The 24,388-nt window shown below is 43.0% G+C and overlaps 3 protein-coding genes across 6 annotated transcripts in view; 2 read left to right on the top strand and 1 right to left on the bottom strand.

The window, feature by feature from the left end:
- Window positions 1–18,466, top strand: part of LOC105683019 — a 141,399-nt gene extending 122,933 nt beyond the window's left edge. Inside the window, exons 6-9 of one of the 2 annotated variants that reach the window (XM_048651069.1) lie at window positions 7,899–7,973; window positions 9,810–9,898; window positions 11,593–11,792; window positions 13,938–18,466. In XM_048651069.1, the coding sequence (XP_048507026.1) occupies window positions 7,899–7,951 (53 nt within the window). In that variant the 3' untranslated portion in view covers window positions 7,952–7,973; window positions 9,810–9,898; window positions 11,593–11,792; window positions 13,938–18,466. Of the gene's footprint in view, window positions 1–7,898; window positions 7,974–9,633; window positions 9,899–11,592; window positions 11,793–13,937 lie in introns of both variants that reach the window. The other variant, XM_025746497.2, reaches the window with a different exon arrangement.
- Window positions 18,467–18,606: 140 nt separating this feature from the next.
- LOC105683047 (mitotic spindle assembly checkpoint protein MAD2A) lies at window positions 18,607–19,848 on the bottom strand. Its single transcript, XM_012395341.3, has 2 exons — window positions 19,417–19,848; window positions 18,607–19,349 (listed from the first exon to the last, which is right to left on the bottom strand). Exons 1-2 carry the CDS (start codon window positions 19,487–19,489, stop codon window positions 18,781–18,783), a joined length of 642 nt encoding a protein of 213 aa, XP_012250764.1. The 5' UTR covers window positions 19,490–19,848; the 3' UTR covers window positions 18,607–18,780.
- A 152-nt stretch (window positions 19,849–20,000) lies between these two features.
- On the top strand, window positions 20,001–24,095 carry LOC105683117 (nucleolin 1). Of its 3 annotated transcripts, XM_020850708.2 has the most exons (5): window positions 20,001–20,165; window positions 20,702–22,177; window positions 22,275–22,355; window positions 22,617–23,009; window positions 23,171–23,284. In XM_020850708.2, the coding sequence occupies exons 1-4, from the start codon at window positions 20,064–20,066 to the stop codon at window positions 22,989–22,991; spliced, it is 2,034 nt and encodes a 677-aa protein (XP_020706367.2). In that variant the 5' UTR covers window positions 20,001–20,063; the 3' UTR covers window positions 22,992–23,009; window positions 23,171–23,284. The 3 variants fall into 3 exon arrangements, with proteins under 3 accessions (XP_020706367.2, XP_012250910.2, XP_020706368.2); XM_012395487.3 differs by lacking the exon at window positions 22,617–23,009 and having other exon boundaries at window positions 23,171–24,095; XM_020850709.2 differs by lacking the exon at window positions 22,275–22,355 and having other exon boundaries at window positions 20,003–20,165.
- The last annotated feature ends 293 nt before the right edge of the window (window positions 24,096–24,388 follow it).

The following is a 24,388-nucleotide window of genomic DNA, read 5'->3' as shown; positions in this document are numbered from 1 at the left end:
GTCAATAAAGGGAAAAGTATATATATTTCCCTTATTGCGTCTAATCAAAGTTCGGTAGTATAAGCCGGAGCTTTTCGGAGATTGGAAAACGAAATATAACAGTTGGCCGGCTCAGAGCTAACGGATCACGGGCACCCGATAACTTTTCACAACTTTTATCAACGGGCGAAAGTCAAGCCGATATTAATATGAATGCCGAGGGGCAGAAGTTTCGAGATCCCGGAACACCGTCGGCAGCCGTGGGTTCTCCGCATTTGTTGAATAAAAACTAAGATTTCCCGCTCGAGGTGGCCGTACGTATTCTTTAAATATTTAACCTACCAATCGCGGAAATGACATCTCCGCCGGATGACGTGTTGCAGTCGTGGGAATCCCGCGAATCGCACCCCCGAGAGCGAGAACTTCCGGATCCACCCTTTGAAAGTCGCTCGACGATATCGCGCCCGTCCCGCGCCCCGCGCATCGTGCGGTTAGCGAGAAAAATTCTTTTTATCGAAACGGAAACGCGGAAGGGAACAACTTTTCTCGCTCAAAGTTAATCATCGTTAAATCGCCTCATTTAAGCGTGATTAATCACCGTCGCCCCGCGCTTTTCCACGTACACGTAACGAGGGTCCTCGCCGCGTTCGCGGTGATAAAAATGCCGCGCGTACGCGCGCGCCAAACGGACGTTCGGTGAACTACTTTTCGGTCGTCGGATCACCCGGTGTCGAGCTTCCGATACCCGCGGCGCCGACAAATTCCGCGACAAAAGGCGGGGGACGTATGATATTTTCGGAATCGATCCGGCCGCGCGGCGCGAAGATACGCGAGGCGATTCCGACGGGAAACAATTAATCAAACGCGCGTAATTATCGAAAAGGAATCAATCGCAGGGCAACTGTAATCAGGGCGGAGCTCCAGCGAAAAAAAGCAATCCGTTTGACGACAGGGACAAGCCATTAGGCGGCGGGCGTGACCACCGGGCGCTCGCTGCGAATCTCGCTCGGCGATCCTCCGCGATCCGAACGGGGTGTCCTCGCCCGGCCACCGGGAGACGGATCACCCGCGATCGGCTTGTATCCGCCGCGGATCAAACCGTCGGGATTAGTGAGAGCGTCGTTATATCGAATCTCCGCCTCGTTTCTCCGGGGAAATTGACTCGGGAGGAACGCGAGGATCGAAATACCTCGGAATTGAACGATAACGGTTACAAATCCGAGTTCCGCAGGACTCGCGCGACGCATAAACCCGGAGCAGTTTGGGAAATGAACGTCAAAATTCCATCGGCGAGTAAATGCGTCGCGATAGTTTTTGATCGTAGCTCGCAAAGCGTAGGAGGAATCTTTTCCGCCTCGGTCGATTTGAATCTTATCCTTTATATCCATCGTCTGGGAAATGTGGCGAGCGGGGCGGTCGATCGGACAGCAGCGCCGAGTCCCTCCGCGCGAGTCAAAGTTTCATCTTCTGATTACCCACTACCTCGATTGGGTAGAAAAGTTTGGACAGGGAATTATTTTTGCTATACGTACGTTTTCGTTTTTCCCGCTACACACACACACACCTATAGAGAAAAGTTCTCCGCTCTCGGGTATAGCGGAAGCGGGGGGGGGTATATATCGCGAGATCGGCACATGCAACCATGAGAAGGGTCAGCTGAAGATTACGTCAAGTTCCGCGGAGTTTTCCTTCTATTGGGAAAAGGGAATAGTTCGTGGCCCCTTCCAGCGAGTTCCATCCCCTAATCGCGCGCTCCGCCAGAACCGACCTCATTGACTCGGAGGTTTGGGAGCTCCTCGAAATCTTGGCGTCCTCGACGCGAGTGTTTACTCTTGCGTCGCTTTCGAAAAGAGCGGAGCCTTTCACAGCCGCCTATCACCCCCGAGATCGTTGATCCATAATCGATCCCCCGTCGCATCGTCACGAACGCGTGCGAAATGAAATCTCTTCGGAATTTTCATCGCGTTCCAATCAGCCGATTCATTCCGCGATGACGCGTGCGATTTTTTTCAGTCGGCGCGAATCGACGCGGAACCGCTTCGTCGTTCGAATCGGAAGGGATAATAATATTTGCGTTGAAAACCGTCGATCGTTGATTCGTTTACACCCACGAGTGTTTTCCCCTTTTTGTTTTCGTCAATTTCTTTTTCTACTTTTTTTCCCGCTCTCTTTTACGTCCGCTCGCGAGCGAATATCGTTAATTAGCGGAATATATATATATAACGCGCGTTCTCTAAAAGGCGATAAATGCCCGGCGCGTAAAGTCGGCGTTGATATTAAATGAAAATTGCACAGTGGCAGCTCCTCGTTGGCGGTAAGTGGTGCCTATAATCGATAGCACTGAATCACAGAGAATTTTCAATGTATACCTCGCATCCGCAAGCAAATTACCACTTGAATCGGTAACGCATTGATTAGCGATCTAATCGATTGCCAATAAATCACTTCGATAGAATTGGTGCTATGATGATGCAAAGTAACCGAGGACGCGGCCTACGTATAAAAGCGTAGCACGATTTCGGGGATTCTCAGTTCCTCGATATCACGCGAACGCTATGAATAATAATTCGTAAGGCCCGCGTCTTCGGTTTCCCCGTCAAGTCCGAACCGGCTTGCGCCCCGTATATGTATAACTCGAACCGAGCACATTAATTGATTCCGAATTCAATTTTACAAACGGACCGACCGCCATTACCGTTCTCATATAATTGACGAAAAAATTGTAAACGGAACCAGCGCCGCCGCATTGGCGTGTAATTCGCAAATCCAATTTCTTCCAGGCATTGTTATTCATTGCATCCAAAGTATTTCGGTATACATATCACGAAAATAACCGCATGCGATATTCCGCTAACATATTCGATGTATGGAAATGGAGCACAACCTGCAACTCTGTAATGGAATTTTAAGAACTGGATATACAGCTGTATTCATTTCGTTTGAATGTTTGTAACAAATCCTACATTTGTTGTGAGTATGCGACGTTGCAATAATCAGTTTTATTCAGGTGTCTGATATACCTGCGGTAGGACATACGTCGGACACGCCACAATTGTACGAGCCGACCGTTCAAATCACATTCTCTCTTCATTCCAACGCGAAAACCGGGTGGTGGTTCGTCGGAACTCTCCATCGGTATCGAGCATGTGTGTCCAGTGAAGAGCACGGCCATAATAAATATCTCCATAGAACGTTCGAATCCACGCAAATATCATATGTACCGCGCCACGTACGTTAACGTTCGACTACAACCCCGTGACCCCCGTAACGCTCCGCGTCGATGAAATAATCCCGTTGCGTGGGCGCGTTACGCGGTAGTGGCACAAAATACACGTAATCTCAGCCGCACAGCTCGCCCATGAAAGTAGAGAGGGGACCGGCGATACCCTACCGAGTTTTTGCTTCGAGGAATCGCAGAGGGCAACTTAATTTACCAAGTTTTAACCAACAAGGGATTAAAGCACGGGGGTGCAGGCGATCCCGGCCAAGACTCCGACCGCTCCGTTATGTTTGACTTTGACTAATTGTAAGAAAAATACGGCGTCAGATGCACCGGAACTTCGCCCCTTTGCACTGATTGCGAGTGCGATGTACATATCGGATTTTTCTACTCCCTTTTCCCTTCTCTCTCGCTACGGTCTACCGCTGTGTGGAAAAAAATCTTTCGAAACTCGCGGTACATGTTTTTTTTTTTTTTTACATTTTTACATCGGGAGAGCCATTTTCAATCCGACGATCGTCACGACATCTGGTATTATCGAATCTCCAGCGGCAACGCGTCAATTTTCTCGCTCGTACACATTCATTAAATAGAATTGTCACCGGAATCGAGTTCTGATTTATCGATTTGCTTTACAAACACGTCTTTGAAACAAGGTTGTAACGATTGTTTGCATTTCATCGCATTTACCGGACTCGTACTACGAGTGCGGCGGTTCCGCTGGTGCATGTTTTCAGCGGCACTAATGAGGCGTTACACTGCGGCACACGCACACGTGTCATCGGCGCTGCCGCGACTCGCGGAATACCTTCGGTCCGACGGACTTCGCTCGTATCGTGTCCTGGAAAATTGAGTACGTATACTTACCGTAGCTAATTTGAATCAGGAGACGAGCGCGGTGAAGTTTCCCCGAAATATCCCGTCTACATTCCGCCAGCTGATTACGCGTTTCTACGAGTACGACAATCGACGGCGCAGATTTGTCGGACACGCGCGCACGTCCCGCAGGTAGCGGTACAGATGTAGGTATAATCGTTGCAGTATGCGCCCGAAGTACGGTGGAAAATTATGCCGTATCACATATACCGTGACGCATCGGACGTTCGCATAATCAAATGAACGGACGTCGGCGTCCACGGGGTGCAAAGCGCGCTAGTTCGAATGCAAATTTTCCTCATTTTGCATTTTGTCGTATACCGGAGTGGTTCACGTGCTGTTGTACAGTTGCAGAGCCGTGCAGCTCGCCGATTATACATCGCCAACGCAGTTTTCTACATTTTACTGCACGGTCATGAATACGTTACGAATGCACCGGGCAAATAGACCGTCGGCACGGTATACCGCGGAGAGCCCAGGTCTCTTAGCATTTTTCGAAAAGCCAGTCATCCCGCAGGACTCGCTGCCCGATATCGGTTCTTTTTACCTCCGCTTCGGATCGATATCCCCCACCCCACCCACCGCCGCACGCTATCGATGCCACCGTTTCACCGGGGACGAGTTTTAGACCCGCTCACCCAAAGTGGGACCGGTTTATCGCATACCCTTCCGTGCGACGACGCATCCCTATAGGTGGATTGTTTTTATATGTATACGTATATACCTACGTACCGGGATGCACGTGAGCCAGGCGCAAGCTCCGCCGTGCGTTCTTCCGATATTACGCAATTGTCGCAATCTCCGAGCGACTTCAGTTCGCCGGATGGGGATATCTCTAAGAGTGGTTGAAACGGTCGCTCAAATCCTCGAATCCCGTTACGGTATACATATGATAAAGCATCTAGACGGGAAATACCGAAGCTGCGCTCGCGACGAATGAAAAGTAGCGGTCGTTCAATTGACACGGACTTACGGTACCCCGGCCGCTCGATTAGCCAACTTTGCGACTAGGGGTGCGAACGAGATTCGAACGTCGGTCCGACATCGGTCCTTAAACATTTGCGCGAGAGCTTTAATCAGAACCGTGGCGGTTGCCACTTCCCGTTAGAACTTACCGATCGGCAAACCGTGCAATTTACCGAGCATGCACACGCGCGAGTATTCAGCTTGGAATTCAACCTCGTACGTTTGTACGTTGCAAACAGTCGGCGAACTTGCGGGGGACCGACGGCGTTCAAGAGCTTCCCACTTCTTTTCGCGGCTTTTCAATTCGACGCCGGACGGCCGTATTTTTTTTACTTCGGTAACACGCTTCGCCATTCAATTACACGCGAGATGTTTATGCGCGGTACATATTGTCCTCTCGTGTTTGATACGCTGACCAAACACATCCGACGCCGTAACAAACTGCACGGGATGACAGTCGAGTCCCCGCAAAGAAGGTTCGAGGGGCCATCGGCGAGACTCGTTTAATTCACCCCCCCCCCCCCCCCCTCCGCCGCCCCTCCGAGAATTACGACGGCGCCCGACGTACTAAAGCGTCGCGACGCCGCGCGTCGGTGTCGTTATGCCTACGCGGGGACACGCTGCCATTTGCCGTCGACGTGTGTTATACGTATATTTACATAGGTGTGCGGTACCTACACCGATAATATTCCAGCAGCCATCCGACTTGCAAAATCCAACGGAGCATCGCACAAAAGTCTAACCGACCGTAACCGAGCGAGAAAAGCGTCGAGTCATACCGCCACCGGCGCCGCATAAATTGAAATTGTACGTACAACGCACAAACGGTACGAAAGATAAACCGCCATATTCGTATCCTAGATCATCGCGCACTTTTTGTGACGTACAAAACAAAAAAAAACAACAACGAAAACCAAACGAATAACGAAAAAGCGCCGCACTCGGACTCGGCGAAGAAATGCAATTTGTATAGTTCGGCCGATGCGTTATCGGATAGAGAAAGTGGTATGAAACGGAGCTCTCAATTTGGGAGAAGAGTTCGAAATTGCTGATGAAACGAAGAGCCGATTGAACGGGTTTTCGGGGGATCATCTGGGTATACCCAGGCAAGACACGATATGGTAATACTCGCACGCGACGGGCTATACGTTTCACGGGTGATCGAGGCAGGGGAAACCCATAGACAATTTCCCAGAGGGTTTTGCCATACAACGGCTCGCGCAAGATAGATAATATCGGTGTACTCGGCTATCGCATTACGGTTACCAACCCTTAAAGCACTACGGTGTCGAGGTGGATTCGTTAGCTGCACTGCAGCGAGCGGAGCGCTCGCGGTGACTAGTTTTAATCAGGGGCGCGTACACCTCGAGTAAGTTTGCGGCGAGTAGTATAGCGATACAAATCGCAATTGTCACCCCGCCGTCCTATATAATAATGGTGACCTATTATTATAAACAGCCGACCTACGTCTCCCGGGTTATTATAGCGAGACCGACCTTAGGGGTAGAGGTATACAGCCGTCGACTCCGCCGCTCAGGCAGCGGCTTGGCCTACCGAGGAAAAATATACGCCGAATACATTGCCGGCGCCGGCTTTCTTAATTAGGCGAAACGACATTTCTAACGACTAGAGAGAGAAATCTGTTACAGGTACTATTATAGTGGGCACACCTATAGGTAGAGGTAGCTTCTAGCTTTTACTAAACCGCCAACCTTCCGCAAAGTTTATGATCGCGATACCGCCGCCGCCGCCGCCGCCGCCGCGCTTGCACCGCTGTAATATCGCGTTATTTATTCGAGAGGACTCGTTACTGTGATTGTATATATTTTAAAACACGGAACGTTATCTGCGGTATTACGCGAACCGGAAAAGTATCATCATCTGTTTCCAAATATTTGATTTTTTTTTGTTTGTTTTGTTGAGTAGCTTCGGCGGTCGTATCGCCAGCGCACTCGGTCACACCGCCAATATCGCTCCGAGTACATCGACGACTATGAGTACGATAATTACGCAGCTCTGCGGATTGAAAAACAGTTTTCAACGCTGCAAAGGATTATGTAACATTTGCAGTTGTAGGAATTGGCCGTAACCAGGCTGCGCGTAATATTATATACCCTATACTCCGAATTCAAACGCCACTTCATAATTTGCTAAATTAATTTCACCGCGTTGGCATTACGGTAATCAAGTTATTAAAAATTCACATGCCACTAGCCCCCGCTGTTCCATCGTCGGTTTCACCCCTTCCGAACGATACGCTTCACCGAAAACATGTAGTGCAGGAATCCAGAAACTTTTCTGATTTAGGCTCCCCGATTTCGAACCTATATATACCACGTGTGCATTTGTGCGCGATACCGCGCGTATACGTATACTTCTAGTTACGGTGTGATACCTGATATTCGGATATCCCAGGAGGAAATAATCCGAAAATTTTAGTGGCCCGGATTAGCTCGATTCCGATGTTGTAAACGATCGTGAAAATCCTCGCTCCGCCGGAGTGAATCGCGCGGTCGGATATTCCCAGCAGGCGCTCCGGAAATTGATGATGGCTAAGCAAACGGAAGTTTAGCGCACTGCTTTGTTCTCCCCGAAACGTTGAAGTAAGGGAAACGCCTACGACGTAGATCGAATTCCGCAACCCCGCAGCCTCGTTTCGTCACTTAATTACTCGGTGTAAAATAATTAGCCGCCATTGCAGGGAGACGAAGGCAGGTATATATATACCTGTATATATATACATATACGATTACGGTTGTAAGGTACGAGTAGTACGAGGGGAGATCCGGATGCTTTTGCAGTAATAACATCCGAGTAATGCCAATTGCTACTCTCTGACATTATTTTCTAATTCAAGAGATGGATAAGTACTCTTCGTTCGCCGAGGACATCTCCCTTGCCCGCTTCTAGCGCATCTAGCGGCACTGTCAAGGTAATAACTGATTCGATCAAAGACATTTGCTTAAATCGGCCGTAGTACGTATACAGAGCTTCCTCGACGAATTCACTCACTTGGCAAATAACGCGACATAAATAGAGATCCGTCTTTGAAAAATGTCAAGCCACGCGGCTTTCGGGTAGCGTAGTAACCCGCGATGAATTCCCTATTCCACACCGTAATACCCCGAAAGCCGACATAACCCTTGTCGAGGCTCTAATTCCGCGTTCACAGAACCTCGGGTAATACCGATTTCCCGATTTCCCGATACACCGATACCGCAATACCGATAAACATATAGTCGATGTTCCGCGCGGTTGCTATGCGATAATTGACCGTCGACTGTCGATTGTCAGCAGTTTTGGTCGCGCCGCAAACCCATCCCTATATGACGATGCAAAACAATAGATGATTGTCTCATCCCTCGCAGTCACCTACAATTCGGATTGCCACCCACGGGCACGAGGCGTTATTCACCGGTCGAACGTCAACGCACAAGGTGGTTTTGGCGTTACGTGACACGGAACTGCGCCATCATTGCGCCATTACGTGTACGGCCTACTCATACGAAGAGAAATATTCGAACGCTCTGCACCCACATGTCCGCCGGTAAACGCGCCTATACGGAATACCCGCTCTCTGCCTACGGACGCAACGGATTTCTCATTTTTTTGGCCAACTTTTCTTTTTCATCGCACGTTCCGTTGTCCTCTTCCATTATATCGAGTGTACACGCATAGAAATATAGCAAGGGGTAGCGAGTGGCGGTAAATGGTGAATTTAAAACTGTTGATACACCGGAGCTCGAAAAAGCCCAGGGGACCGTTGCACCGGACTAGCTATCGCGTACTACAATCGTTGGAAAAGCCGAATCGCGATATTTTCCGGTATACGGTCCAACTGGATCACATTATGCCGTCACCTATACACCGCTCTACCGCTATACCGGAGATTCCCCAACTGTTAGTTTGAATATATTCCAGCGGTATACGCGCGCACCCGGATTCAAATGGACCCACCCTTTACGTCCGTATACCTGCAGTATACGTACCGCGGGTGCGCGTCAAATCTTTCGGTTCGGTAACGTAGCACGCGATTGAAGTGTAATTTTTTCCGTCCCGCCGAATTTTTTTTACCACCCTCGTTTATTTTCTAATTGTTCGCTCGCCGGTTATTTTGTATTTGAAAATTTGGAAACTACCTCGTTTGACACGCGGAAATACGAGAGGCAACGTAAAAAGTGAATTTAAAAAATGCAAATTCCAGTCAACGCGATCCAAGTCATGTCCGTACAATGTACGTACGTACGTGCAATCGTATAACACCCATCGCTGTGACCTGTGAACCCGAAAGTGAGGTGAAAAATATCTTTCTCGATGGATCCGTGTGTCACGATTCGCCCTTCCATCGAGGTCCTAGAAACTTTGCTGTCTCATACTTCGAAGCGTCGCTCGAAAAAAAAAAATCATTGATTCGAAAACTCTGGAAAAATGAATGCGACGCATTTTGTTCCGTTTTATCGAAATCGAAGCCGAAGATCCGCGTCTCATCTGTACACTAGGCAATTGAAACCGATCGTAAAACTAACTACGTTAACTTTGTCGTTCTAACAAAAAACTAACGAAATTTTTTGTGCTTCTGTTTCTGCTTGCAGCTTGCACACCGGGACATTCATCGTGTTTTGTTTTATTGTAGCCTATTAATCCTATTCTCCCAACACCCGATCCCTTCTTCGTCCCTCTCTGAACCGCAATTGCTACATGTTTTACCCCATAGACCTGCCCTGTCTACGCTTTGAAGTAATTTATTTTTCTCTTACTTTGCTCTCAGTGTTATCTTTACTTTATTCTATTCTACGCTCCCTGCCTTCTGGATTCTACCTTGGAACTCGTTGAGGCTGCCGCTGCTATTTTGAGAAGGTAAGTTTATATTTTATGATTTCATGCCGTAGAATGTAGAAGAAAATGGAACGGCGTTTCTAATCTATTTTGCAAGGAAAATGGGAAGAGGAAAGATGGCTCTCCGTAGTTCGCACATCACGCGCGACCTCGCCTTCGCCCGTTCCATCCCATTCCCTGGCCGGGTATTAACGTTTAAGTTTTAAGCTTCAAGTTTTAACTTTAACTGTTAATTGGCAAAGTTGATCTCGTCAGGGAGTATTCCGCGCCGCCTATTTACAAAGCAAATGTATCTTTCCTGCCGCCGAAGTTGATCCACCAACATCCGTATAATATACATATGTATGTATAATGTATACACGACCGGGTTCAACCTGCAACCGCATAGCTTGCACGTCGACACCGCCGAATTATTACGCATTCCGTAAGTGATTTAAAAGAACCTGGCAAATCATCCGATTACGTAGGTTCTATGTGGCCGACGGGCTTTGAAACTTATTAATAGGGAAAAAGTGGAAACTGCAGTTTTGCTATTTCATACGCTTTGTACCGACACGGTCTGCTATATCCGGGGCTATGGTAATTCGGTACTCGTCTTGATGCATATCAAGGTACGTTCGGTCAGCACTCTTTTAGATTGGTAGCATAGCAGATTGACTTTTGATATATGTATTTATCAAAGCGCAACCGACATACGTGGATATGAGAAAAGCTTCTAAACTGTACGCCTGGCCCCCGCCACGTATACTCTTTCAATTTAATTACGGATTGACGTATATCGCTACTCGGGATGATAATATCAAAAGTTATGGGCACCCATAGAATTATTCACATCCTCTCACTATAACCCGGCCGGAACACCGAACGTTACGTTTTATTCAATGGTGAAACTTTCTTATGCAGCTCTCTCGCGAAACGCTGTCTGTATGCTTATATCCTCGCTTATATCTATATGTATGTATACCGGGTTAGGTGTGTATAAGCGCGGTACACGTTTCAATAAACTTTCTTCGCGACAAGACTCAGTCAGCTAGATAGGTATACAGTACAATACACGGATGATGTTTGAATGAGAAGTTAACTTCAAATTGTTCAGCCGATCGACTATAGTTCCAAGATCTACGGCGCGAGCTATTCGACGGAACGAATGCCAGTCACTTACCATAGATTATGAATCTTCAACGACTGCCATAAAGAAGTAGGGGGAAAATGAGCCCGGGAAATTCCCAACCCCCGATTATATTCACTTGATTTCCAGTTTAGCAAACAGGTCTTGATTATACCAATCGTCGCATGCGGTGTGCGAGGTGTAATTGGGTAACCCGTCTTTTATCACTTCGTTATGTCGCACTTACCCACTAGTAGTCCGTGACACATACTTACGTAAGCCGAATTAAATCGCTGTGATACACGAACCTCGAATAAGGGTGGAAATGATTGCTGAGTTCCGAGGGCATGTCAGCCTTATATATACCCGTACCGAATCGTGATATAAAGATAGCATGTCAGCTGCCACTTAGGTGAACTTAGGGAACATCACTTCGCCGCGGTCTCGCCGGGGCTATTGACCCCGACAATAATGTTGAAATGTAAAGCTCAGAATTAATCGAGTCTCTAACCCGGCCCCGATATCTCTGCACCGTCAGGGTAGGTATTCGGATTTTGCTTCCACAGTTTTTTTCATGTAATCCCAAGTTTTTTATTTCACTTTACAGAATTCGACGTACCTACATTCGAGATTTTCACGCAGCGGACACGCGTCGGCACATCGCGATCCTCTCGACCCTTGGCCCGCTGCAGAGCGAACCCCCTCGGGCGGTCAAAACTTTTCCGCGCAACTTGCTCAAGTTGGTAGAAAATTCCAACACCTGACTCCCACCGACATGCCTAGCGGGTGCGGATTTTAACTGAAAAGGTAAATATTCGTTTCAAAGGTCGACTTCATTTTTTCAGCGCGTGTACTCGAGCCCACCGCTTGATAATTGATATCAGCGGAACTGTGAGTTTCCATGATTTCAGTTCTTCCCAATCGCCCTGTCAAAAGCAACAGCCGGAGATTATGTGCCGTCATGGGTAGCGCATAAAATATAAATCTCGAGTTATTTACGGCGTGTTACCGCGTTGACATGAATATTTCATGATACGGTGTACCCGTGAAGCTATAAAAATCGCCGATACGAGCGAGTATATTCCACTAAATATTTTCTCACGTTCATCCGCACGATTCGATCTACGGTCCCGACGTACCGCCGCGCCGTACTGACCGATAACCACCGCGATATAGACTCAACTGCGGTGAAAGAAGTAATATTTCGAATTCATTCGAGAAGACTGACGGGGGGTTGACGGCGGGGCTGGTAGCACGCCGTTGCGACGCTCGCTTGTTTTCGCGTCGCGAGATATTAAATGAGAACTCGAGCGAACTCGAACGTAGGTAGCTACGCGGTTCTAGATATTGGGAAGAACCCGTAAAATACATATATCGACCTGTATAACGACGTACCTGCAGCTGGAAGCAACAAGTAGCTACGGTGACAGTGAACGATAAAATACAATCATATTTCCCCAAGGGTGTTGCATCGATGCAATATTAACCGACCCCTCCACGAACTTTAACGGCAGTTACTCTTCGCATTACCCGCGATATGTTTTCCTTCGACCAAAGTTTGCACTCGGCTCGAATATCGGAGCACTACATTGAAAACGTAATTATAGGATCGTATTATAATCAATCGTCCCCCCCCCCCCCCTCCCACCTCACTCACATCGATACATAATTATGCTATGGGTTTCGATTCGAAACGTTCGAGTCCAGTATTATAGCGCACCGCGGGGCGAGTTTCCGGTGACATCTCGTCGCGTCTGTGTCTGCTAATTGCCTCGCTGATTCCATGCGGAATTATCTTCGGCGTCGCTAATTAACTCAGAGGGAGAGTGAGAGAGAGAGAGAGAGACGAGACCGTGTAATTCCTAAGATGTTCGCATCGGGGCCCCTAAGCCTAATTGATTTCCGAAACGCGTATTACGCTATTTGTAAGAACTATTACCGAACAATATTGTCACTCGATCTATACGCGTGTACGCGCAGAACAAACATAATACCTTATCTGGATTAGAACGATAATTATACATTTATCGATTATCCTGTATGTATATTAAGGGTGGGCCGAAAAACACTCGTTTTTTTTTCCTTCGATATCGTGAAAATATCGCTCAAGATAACAAAATGAGATTTTAATTCTCATAAGAAGTATTAGAACGGAATTCAGAACCATCTGAAAGTATTTTAAAGATTTGAATCATGCAAAATTAAAATCAGTGTTTGTGTATAAATATATGATACAAAAAAGAGACTCTTCACGAAATATATGATGATTTAGGTTTTTGCACCATTATTTCGTGATAAGATATAAACAAATTGTAGGAGTCATGACATACGCCACGAATTAAGATTTGAGTTTAACCTTGAATAACTATTTTGAACCAGTCGACTTAGCGAAAAATCATGTCAGACCTGTTTTGTAGATCATTTAATTTCCAATACAAAAATATGTATTGTTTTCTACAAAAAAAGTTCTTCCGTGTTATTTAAATGGGAAATCAACAATCGTAAAGGGGCATATTCTGATACTAATATTAAAAGCTCAAACTTTGCCAAAATTTGTTTTTTGCCATTTTGAACGATATTTTCACGGTATCGAAGATAAAAAAAATTAGTTTTTTTCTCGACCCGCCCTAATACGTATAGGTATACCTATACGGTAAGATATCCATAATGCACGTATTATTCCACCGTCCGAAAGGTGCGAAGGGGGTTGTTCGCGCAAATTACGCTCAAATCAGATATGATATCTTCCGTTTTAACTATGAAACTAAACGCCCACCTGCTGTAAGGCCTGCGAATAATCGATCATACCAATTGTGTCGCGAAGCCATGTAGTTACATCGATGCATCGGTCTTCTCTAGATGCTATAGCGTGACTCGACACGATCATTCCAATGACCGCATTATTATATTTGATACATTTCTACCGCTATAAGTAAATACATCTGCTTACAGATACACCAGGCTAAAATCACGTCGGGGTTGAGACCGATCACACCCCGAATGGATACTCACGTATCGCGATGTCGTCGCCCAACACGTCCATCAACGTCCGGAATTCGTCTTATTGTCAGCGACAACTGTACATACATATAACGGCATAATATTGTCATCCAAGATGAAATAATCCGGCGTATAAACATGTACGTACGTACAAGTCCCAGACCCGAGACACTTTATATTCTTCGAATGAGGTTCGAGTCGAGGAAATGGGCAGATAGCAGAGAAAGGTAAAGCTCATTCAGCAAATCCGACGAAAAGTATATATAGTATACCGGACCACCGCGTTCGAAGAATTCCCACGTATAATGTGCGGCAGCCAGAGAATTCGCAGGGATTTACGCGGGGCGTTGAGTATGCCGGGTATAGTACCTACGTAGATACATTATCGCTTTCCTGTATTTCGTCTTTGCATATACGCGATCATCAGTCACTGTCAGTCTACGCCGAGACGCCAGTGGGGGTTAATATCTTTTTGAGCTTTCGAAGTAAACTAGAAACAATTGAAGATCATTTTGTTATTTCAAAAGCAACTGCAGTGGTGCTGGGGATACGTCTCGTATTTGCCACGTTCCCGTGGGCCCCAGAGCTCCTGTAAAACGCGCACTCTGTCGCAACGATGATGGCCAGTACACGTACGATACATCAAGTTACCGTGACTTCGGTATTCGTGCAAATTTTGGCTCGCGATTCAACTGTCGCCAGTAATAATCTTTCTGCGGTCTGTTCGATGGTGCCGTACAGGTATGCGCAATACATGTATAAGTACGATCGAATCTATTCCAACACATCGAAGTCGAGCTGCGCATACATTTACTGGGTGGAATAAACGATGTTTTTACGACTTGACTCCTGCGATTTGTTGAGAGCTTTTCCTTTCAAATCTGCCCTCAAAGCCGGTGGACCCTTGGCGAAAAAGGTGCTTTGAATACAAATAAAGAATAAGAAAAAAAAAAACATGAAATCGTGATTTTATACACGCTCGGAATTGGCCATGGTGTACGAGGGTGAGAGTCAAGTGTGTAAGCAGAGAAAGAGAGTAATCGTATTTTCTGCACGTTGTAAAGCACAATTCATCCCTCGTAAGGAACGCCTCCGTTTCGAATCAATGAGCGAAAATGATTAATAAATATTTTCCTTGAACGCACATTTCCGTACGTCGCTATAAGCAATAAGGGTCCTCGATGTCTCGAATGTTCGTTCTAAAAATCTTTTTTTCCCCCTTCGGCGTAATCAGGGCGCTCTTTTACGAAATATATATGTATTCCTTATACAAGTATGTACGTTCACGCAGATCAAATGTCACAAAATTCATTTGGATCAGAGTTCAGATTGCCCTCGCAAAAGTTAGTCGCAAATCGACGAATAAACCACTAAAATAAATACATTTTGAATAACGAACAGTTGACTTCATTTATTCGTTTGTTTGTCAAAATTTTCAATACGCCCCTTGATTTGTTCAAGCGTCAATAATCACGTGTGACGAAGATTTAATTCGTTGCGTTAGTAGATTAAATTGATCTTAAAATTCTTCACCGATATGAGAACCGTGAATGTACTGTACTTGAAGACCTATAATAACCACTCGCATCGTAGGGAGGACTTGAATAATCGCAGCAGAATATATTCCCGAAATTTTTATCCCTTGTGCGCGGTAAGAGAATCCCAAACGTAATTAAATAATTAAAATTTCTATATTTATTCGTTGAATGATCCGAATACACAGCGTACGTATCTAAGTAAAGAAAAAAAAAAAAGAAGAAAATACTTTGTAATTCTGTACCAAAGAATGTGATAGCGTATGATGTCCGTGCAAGCTTATTAGTGCCGCAATTTTGTTTTATATTATTGTTACGTTTGAAAGTATGTATAAATTTATATTATATCGAACGATTTATGAAAGTCGTAGGCTAGGATGACGAGCGTTATCGATCCAATCTTTTGTAAAATTGTACTCGGACAGTGTATGCCGTTATCCATGTATAATTGAATAACAAACACGTGTCAATTTTTATTTCCGAGTGCAATTTCAACAGAACGACGACGCACGCGGTCAGTAAATCATAAATAGTACTAATAATAAACATAAAACAAAGTAAAATTACTTTACGGCATAGGTATACTTTTAGATATGATATGTAATAATATTAAATATTGAATTACGAGAGTACGTTACTTTACATGTACACAGCTAATATAACATATTGTTACGACTACGACAGCTCTTGCATCAATTATAACAATAATAACAAAGAGCATTTTAGGATTGTATAAATAAAACTGAAGAACAAAATTTAATTAGGATGTAAAATTAACACTATGGTATAGTGATTGAATATATTTGTAATTTATTCGCGACTCGTATAATAATTATAATGCCCGCACATACCGTATACTATATTCATGGCATATTACCCATAGGTGTATAATTCGATCGAGTCCTAAAAATTATCATTTCAACTCACTGCAACTGATCTCACGAGCTACATTGAGTCTTGTAAATTATCTACATCGAGCGACGTTGAGAAAAATATCGAAGATCGATGACAAAAAATCAATCATTGAATGAATACCTATTGGCAAATTTGTCCATACCCAAATGATAATGATATTAGGGCTACGCGTTATGAATTTTGCAAATCGGATGATAAACGCTATGGGGAAATTTTTTACCAAATGCATTCAGCTCTTCGGGACGATGTAAAATTGTACCCGTCTGCTGTTAGATCATTTGTTGCATCATTGACTCATGAATATTATGTATAATAGCTATACGGAATAACTAAAACTAATTATTGATAAGCGCTATGTAAAATATTGTATATTATTTCACCTCATTTATTTTTCAATGTTTGTACTAGCGAAGCGTTTATACAATTATACTGTCATGCACATCTAGTATACAGTATGTTGAGCAGTACAATATGCTGTGAATTAACTTTTTAGAGAAATGATACACATTATTTGAGTCTATAATTTAGATATTTCGTAAATGATGTATATGATATACATTTCAATCAAATGTCAAGTGTTGTAATCGGAACGGAATTTTATCCGTTCCGTATTTCAATTGCAGTATTGCTGCAGCCAATTAAACTAATTTGTGTGGCAGCGGCGTATAACTTGAATATTTTCCAAAAAGTGACAACTGAAAATCGAATGTTATTTACAGTTATTATTCAAATTAATACCTTTATCATTATCAGTTTTGCTGCTGTTACTATTCAAATATTACAAAAATTAAAAAATTCTAGGAATGCAAGCTATTGAATTTACGAGGAAGATGGTCACGAAGTAGATTGCTTTATTGGATATGCTCGTCCAGCACTTACAAAAGTGATCGTAAATCACGTATGTACAATGTATCATATGCCTTTTTCGGCTATCACCTTGTGTTCTCAAATTCGAACACTAGAATATAAGACGGTAAAGCGAGATAATTTTCGCAAGGTTTCCTCAATATTCTATCGCCGTTCATAATGCTGTAATACCTATAGGAACTGCATTGCAATAAATGTACACGCAGTTACTATTCGTGCGTAGTGCCATTGTTCACTGTGTCTATGCAAATCAAATAGTACCAATGGTTGAATTTCGAAAATTCTACTAATGAAAAATTGCGTGCGTTCATATGTGCGTAAATGTGTGTGTGTGTGTCAGGATTTGTTGGGTGTCTGTCTAGGCGCGTACGATAAACTATGTGAATATTCGCCCCTCGATAAGTTTTATTTTTCTTTTGAGATCTTTGAGGAAGTGCTCCTGAAACATAGAGCAACAACTCCATAGCTGCACCAATATTAACATTAACACTCGTACGCATATAAAAAAGTATTTCAACATAAAATGAATTATAACGCATATAATATATAGCATAATATATATTATAGCATATTGATGTTTCCTAATGATCCCTGTATTGATAAGACGAAGTAATTGGAGTTCTGATATTGAATAATTACAAATGAATAATTAACCAGTGACTGGCTTTATAGAATGTACTATATAAAAATTTATTGATTACCCTATTAATTAGTGTTGAAACGAAGTACACCGAAGAGGAAGCCAGTCCCAAGAACCAAGCGCTACGTTGACACAAATACCATATGGGATGTGTTACGGTAGTTGAATTATCTCTGAATTTTGTGGGATTGCTTCAATTTTTCCCCATCTTTAGTTCGTGAGATCTGAAACTGCCTTTGTCCGAGACTACAAAAATGAAATGAATTTAGCATCCACGGTATTGGTTTTCAATTTTCAATTGCGTTAATGTATGGTATATTTGATCGAATTAGTCTGTAAGAAATTCTTACAACGAAACGTTGATATACTGTTTAAATTTTAGTGAAATATATTATACATGTATTATTTATTCTAGTCCTACTTGCTTAACTATAATGTAATATAACTAATTCCTGTGTCAAGTGTAACGATTAATTAAGTTCTAATAAAATCAGGTACAACCTGTCCACTCGTCTGCTCAACAACCACGATCGGTTCCTACAAGAATATTTGTCAACAACCTACACTTCAAACTCACCAAGTTCTTTAATATCAACTATTAAATGAATAGAGCGTTTTCAATTTGCAGACATGGAGATATATCAGGAATTTAAATAATTGCAAGTCTATGAAAAAAACTTTATTGAAAATTCATTAATCATCTTAATTAACAAGAAATCGGCTTACATCAATCATAAAAAATATTATCCAGTAAAAAAATATCACTAATTATATGAATTATGATGTATTGTTCTATGAGGAAGGAGCATTCTTTTTATTTATATTAGATTAGGAGTTCTTAATCGTTTTTATAGCTTACTACAGTTTCCATCTTATGAATCGACGTAGAAAATGTCCTGAGTTGGACCTCCTGACTATTAGCTATGAATACTGGCTGTGTTTCATCCCATTCTGTGGGTATATTACAATCGGGAACAGTGTACGTTAGGATATCAAAAGAACAAAGGCAATCGAGCAAAGGCAAGAAACTAACTGTGCCTGTGATCTGTCGTATCACTTCTCTTATTTCTTTTTGAATAGTTTTTGTATCTTTTGTGCCAATTTCAAGTGGGAGACTACTAGTTTTATTATCAGGATGCGTGCCGTTGGCCGTTGGACCCTCGTAATCCACTTTGAAATCCCATTTCTCCAGAACCTCTCTTGTATTCACATTGGTAATGACTAGTGTTAGCTTTTGTACTTTCTTCTCAACTAACCATTCTCGAATTTGTCCCAGGACAGTTTGGAGAAAAGACTTGATTTTTTCATCTGTTGAAACCAGGATTGACAGTCCGAAGTGGTCAGCGGGCTCAAATGTTTCCGGGGGGTATATACCTCGCTGATAAAGAATACTGTTGATACCGTAATCTGCAAGTGAAGTTGTTCACACGTTTAAAATAAAAGTAAACAAAAAACAGCATGACGATCATCTTACGTAAATATTCAGACACAAGCTCTGCGGATCCTTTCAGGGTTATACACTTCGATTTTTGTTGTGTTTCTGACATTGCGAAATACGATTTGGGACACCGTTAAGAACGTACTACTATCATAGAATATCTCTAGTATTTGGTGGTTATTTTTCTAGTATGAGAAGTCTTGCATAATTCACCGGGAATCCAACACTTCTTTTCTTTGTCTTTAGGGTTAGTTACTGGCGCCGGTTACAGAAGTTCAATACAAACTGCCTGCATGAACCACCCCTGCATACAAAAACCCACCAATCACAACTTAACGGGTAGTTACATGCCGGGAAAACATTTTTGCTTCCCCGATTCCTCACGATATGAATTGAGTACGTATAGTATCACCATCGCTAGAAATACTGCAAATTATACAGTTTCAAAAATACGCAATTTTATCAATAATCATACATTTCCGGTAGTAAAAAGCTCCGCCAAATTCGGCCTGCTTTCTTCCTTCATGCGCCGTGTGCCGTGTGCGCAAGCTCCGCTACGACTTCACCAGCACCACACGTGCTGGTGATACTTCCGCCATCATGGACTATCGAATGGAGGTCGCGTATCTCAGTGCCCGCTGCCCTCCGCCGCTTGCGCCTCGAGCTCTTCACACGCGTCCATCATGGCTTCTACCGAAGAACCTGCGATTTCTGCACTCGTTTACGACTATTTATTGAAAAAGGACACATCGCTGGCAAAAGTTTTCCAGAAAAAAACAAGTGCAGTAAGTACCAGTATATAATTAATCCATTTCGTTAAGGTTATCCACTTTTTCCACAGATAAAATGTGCAGCTATTGTTGGCTCATTTGTGGCTGTGGTAACCGCACCACGTGGATAATTTCCAACAAAAATCATTGAACGAATATCAAGTACGCGATACAAAACAAGTGGAATCGATAGTTTCATTTTATTACACAGTTTGCTATGTTAAATCATCTTTGTCTGCTTGAATTGTTATTTATTGTTACAAAACTGTAAACTTAAGTTGGCCGTCTTTCTAACCTCGAGTGTCAGTACCGCTGTGATACGGAAAAAAAAAATTTCAGCTTAGCTACGAAGGCGAAATCTATTTGTATTTATGCAAGAAATCTCTTCACCTATGTCTGTCATAACAATCGAATGTGCTGTATATTCTTTTCCCAAATTAATGATATCTCTTTTCATCCAAGTCCAATTCTATCAATATTAAAATTATCACTATTTGATAGTCGACCTAAGCATAGCAGTTCACTAATAAAATTTTTTTTACCAATTTCAGCCTGAACTTGCTAAAGGCTCTCCAACAATTCTCCAAGTATTTCAGCACTTTCAAAAAAGCTCTCCTAAAAAAATTAATGTCAAAGCACAAAAGAAAAACAGCAGTTCAGACTCGAGCTCAGAAAGTGAAGAAGAAGTACCTAAAAAAGCTCCGGTTGTCAATGGCAAATCTCCAGCAACAAAAGTCATAGCTAAGAAGAAGGAGAGTTCCTCGGACGAATCGTCAAGTGAAGATGAAAAACCAGCCCCTAAAGTTATCCCTGCCAAGCCTCAGCCCAAGCCTGCTGCTAAAGTAGCACCTGCTGCGCAAGAATCTAGTTCTGAAGACAGCTCCGAAGATGAAGCTCCTGCTCCAAAAGTTCAGAAAAAAGCCATAGTTCCAGCTGCAGCTAAACCAGCTGCAGTTAAACCAGCTGCAGCTAAACCATCTGCAGTTAAACCAGCTGCAAAATCAGAATCTTCGAGCGAAGAGTCTGACTCCGAAGAAGAAGTAAAATCAAAACCAGCTGCAATAGCTGCTCCAGCAAAAGTAGCTGTTAAAACTACACAGGCAAAACCTGCAGTGGCCGTAAAGAAAGAATCATCAAGCGACAGCGATGATAGCGACGATGAACCAGCCGTTAAAACAGTTGCAAAACCTAAAACCATACCAGTAGCAAAGAAGGAATCCTCTAGTGATGATTCTGATGATTCTTCTGATGATGAAAAACCAGCACCAAAACCCACAGCTAAAGTTGTTTCAAGCAAACCAGCTGCTGTAACAAAAACTGTCTCTAAGCAGGTTGTAAAAGACGAGTCTTCTGACGAATCATCAGAAGATGAAAAACCAGCTGTAGTTCCGGTTGCCAAACCAGCAGCTAAAACAGTCAAGCCCAAATCGAGTAGCGAAGATTCTGATTCATCTGAAGATGAAAAGCCTGCGCCTAAACAAATAGCTGTGACTAGCAAAATTGTAAAAGAAGTTGCCAAACAAGCTACGCAATCATCAAGTGAAGACAGTAGCGATGAAGAACCTCCGAAGAAAAAATCCGCAGTTGTTCCTCCTAAACCTGTGGTTAAGCAACAAAAGAAAGATTCATCTAGCGATGATTCGGACGAATCATCTGAAGACGAGAAGCCTGCCTCCACTCCAGCTGGCAAGCCTACGCCAGTCAAAGTCACTGCTAAGCCTACCGGCAAAAAGGAATCTTCTAGCGACGAATCTGATGATTCTTCAGATGAAGGAACTTCTGTAGCCAAGGTTGCTGTTAAAGCGAAACCTGCTGCTAAACCAGCTGCTAAAGAGGAATCTAGCTCTGAAGAAAGTGATGAAGATGAAACACCAACCCCTAAGACAGCTGCTGCTAAGCCAGAAAAAAGGAAACACAAATCAGAGGACGATGATGAAAATAAAGAAGAAGCACAACCGATTGTAAAGAAACAAAAGAACAATTACAGCAACTTTGTGAAAGCAGGCACCACAACAAATGGTGAACAGGTAAAATATCTTCATACTTTTCATAAATTTTTCAATAATATTATTGAAATGTTCCAATAACAAAACCTAACCGTTCATTTTTATTATTCTGCAACAGAAAAACGCACCATTTAGGCGTGTGAGGGATGAGGAAATCGAAGTTGATCCGAGATTGGGCAGTAATGCATTTGAAGCAAAGGTAAATGCTCGGAAACAATTGAGTACCTGAATAAATGAAAAAAAGAGAGACACAAGGTTATTTCTAATTTTATGAAAGCTCGACAACTTCCCAGACATAATGTTTGCACTCATGTTTCCGTGCATTGCCTGCGATTTTCCAGTTGTTGACATGCAATGCCAATAGAAAAGCAATACTTGTACCAAATATTTTAATGTATAGTGCAAATACTTGATCACTAACTTCTAGCCTGGTTGACCTTGTGTTTCTCTTTTGTTTTAGGAGGGTGAGGGTGAAGAAAATAACGCGGCTCCGAGAAATGGAAACTTTAGAGGTGGAAGGGGGGGCTTTGGATTCCGTGGTGGTAGAGATGGCGACAGAGGGGGCCGTGGTGGTTTCAGAGGTGGGAGAGGTGGAGATCGAGGTAGTTTCGGTAGGGGCAGGGGCAGGGGCGGTGATAGAGGCGGTTTCCGGGGTGGCAGAGGCAGAGGAGGTGGCGATGGAGATGGTTTTAGAAAATCGTGGGGAGGCAATGATGGAGGACGCGGTAGTGCAAGAGGCGGCGGTTTCAGAGGCGGTCGGGGGGGTAGTTTTGAAAAAAGAAATTCATTTGGAGATGCACCAACTCAGAACAAAAAAATTACCTTCGACGATTGATTTTTGAATATCGTAGAGGTGAGATCACAGTTTGAATAAAAGAATCGAGAGCTCGTACAAATAACGAATGAGTTGTCTCGAGTAGTCTCTGGACGCACGCTATGATGACTGATTCGGATATGCTTGACATTTTTTAAACATATCACGTTACTAATCTGTCTTTTTATGTTCTCAAACAGCGTGGTTCTCGTGGTTCTTGGGGAGAAAGAGCCAATTCGGACTTGAAATACACAAGAGGAAAATCCTTCCGCCATGAAAAAACGAAAAAGAAACGTGGCAGTTATCGTGGTGGTCAAATAGACATGGGGGTAAATTCTATCAAATTTACCGATTATTAATAGATGATATTTTCTACTTGAAACTTGATTTATGGTAGATACGCGATAATTAAGACCGCCAAAAATGTATTTTTTATTACACCCAATGACTAACTTATTGCGTACCCTTACACCAGTTGAAAATAATTATTACTTGCAGACACAATTTCAACTTGTATCAGTCGACTCACATCATACTATTTATTCTTTAGCTTACAGAAGCTAAGTTGACATTTTTTAACAATTTTATTCAGTTTGCAACGATTAATTAAGCAATGATTGAAGGAAAAATTCCTATTCAATACTTAGGAATACGCAAACGATCCGTGAAAATGGATAAACATGAAATCTTATGACGTTTGAATTGTGAAAGAGTAGTTTCACGTCATTCCCGAACTTTTTTCTCTATATTTCCGGAGAAAATATGTTAATTAATTCACCATAATAAAATATTGTCATGCGACTGCTGATTGAATTAATGAATCGATTCATGTCACACGCAAAATGTGAATTTGCTATTATATTGCATTTAAACAGAACAGAAATATATAACCCATTACTTTTACATATAGCACAAGCACTGCAACGACCCCCTGGAAAATTCTTGTTAATTATTATTTGTTGTAAAAATATCAGTATGAATGTTGAAAGATAATTAAACCTATGGACATTTATGAAATTATTTTGTATTATATATACGTATAACAATTTGTGTAAAATCAACTTGAATTAAATGCGATCCAACCAACGATCCATTGATACTGAATAAAATGTTGATCTCTCTGGATTTAGAATTCGAGTCGTTGATTACGAATCTCGACAACCCGCACAAATGTTTAAATGCATTTTTTATATTCTGCTATTACCGTGGCTTACTTACGCGGAAGGAAATTTGAGTTATCGAATTGTTTATATAAATCGTAAGAGAGATGAATAAAATACACGATTCACACTAGAAAAGAGTGACGAGAGTTGTTTGACCGATGAAAGAAATGGAAAAACTTTCGAACGAGAATAGGGGCCGTATTCCTCCCTTCTCCCACCCTCATTCCCACCACTGGGTCTTCGAGCAAAGAGCAG

This window comes from Athalia rosae, chromosome 2, assembly GCF_917208135.1.
Source record: "Athalia rosae chromosome 2, iyAthRosa1.1, whole genome shotgun sequence".
Lineage (NCBI taxonomy): Eukaryota > Metazoa > Arthropoda > Insecta > Hymenoptera > Athaliidae > Athalia > Athalia rosae.
Note: the sequence above shows the minus strand (reverse complement) of the source record. Positions and strands in the feature narration are given on the sequence as shown.

Coding starts and splice junctions, on each gene's coding strand:
- LOC105683047 (XM_012395341.3), bottom strand. CDS start 19,489: ATGTCAGAAACACAACAAAAATCGAAGTGTATAACCCTGAAAGGATCC. Junction 19,350..19,416: donor GCTTGTGTCTGAATATTTAC/GTAAGATGATCG, acceptor CTTCACTTGCAG/ATTACGGTATCAACAGTATT.
- LOC105683117 (XM_020850708.2), top strand. CDS start 20,064: ATGGCTTCTACCGAAGAACCTGCGATTTCTGCACTCGTTTACGACTAT. Junction 20,166..20,701: donor TCCAGAAAAAAACAAGTGCA/GTAAGTACCAGT, acceptor TACCAATTTCAG/CCTGAACTTGCTAAAGGCTC. Junction 22,356..22,616: donor GTAATGCATTTGAAGCAAAG/GTAAATGCTCGG, acceptor CTTTTGTTTTAG/GAGGGTGAGGGTGAAGAAAA.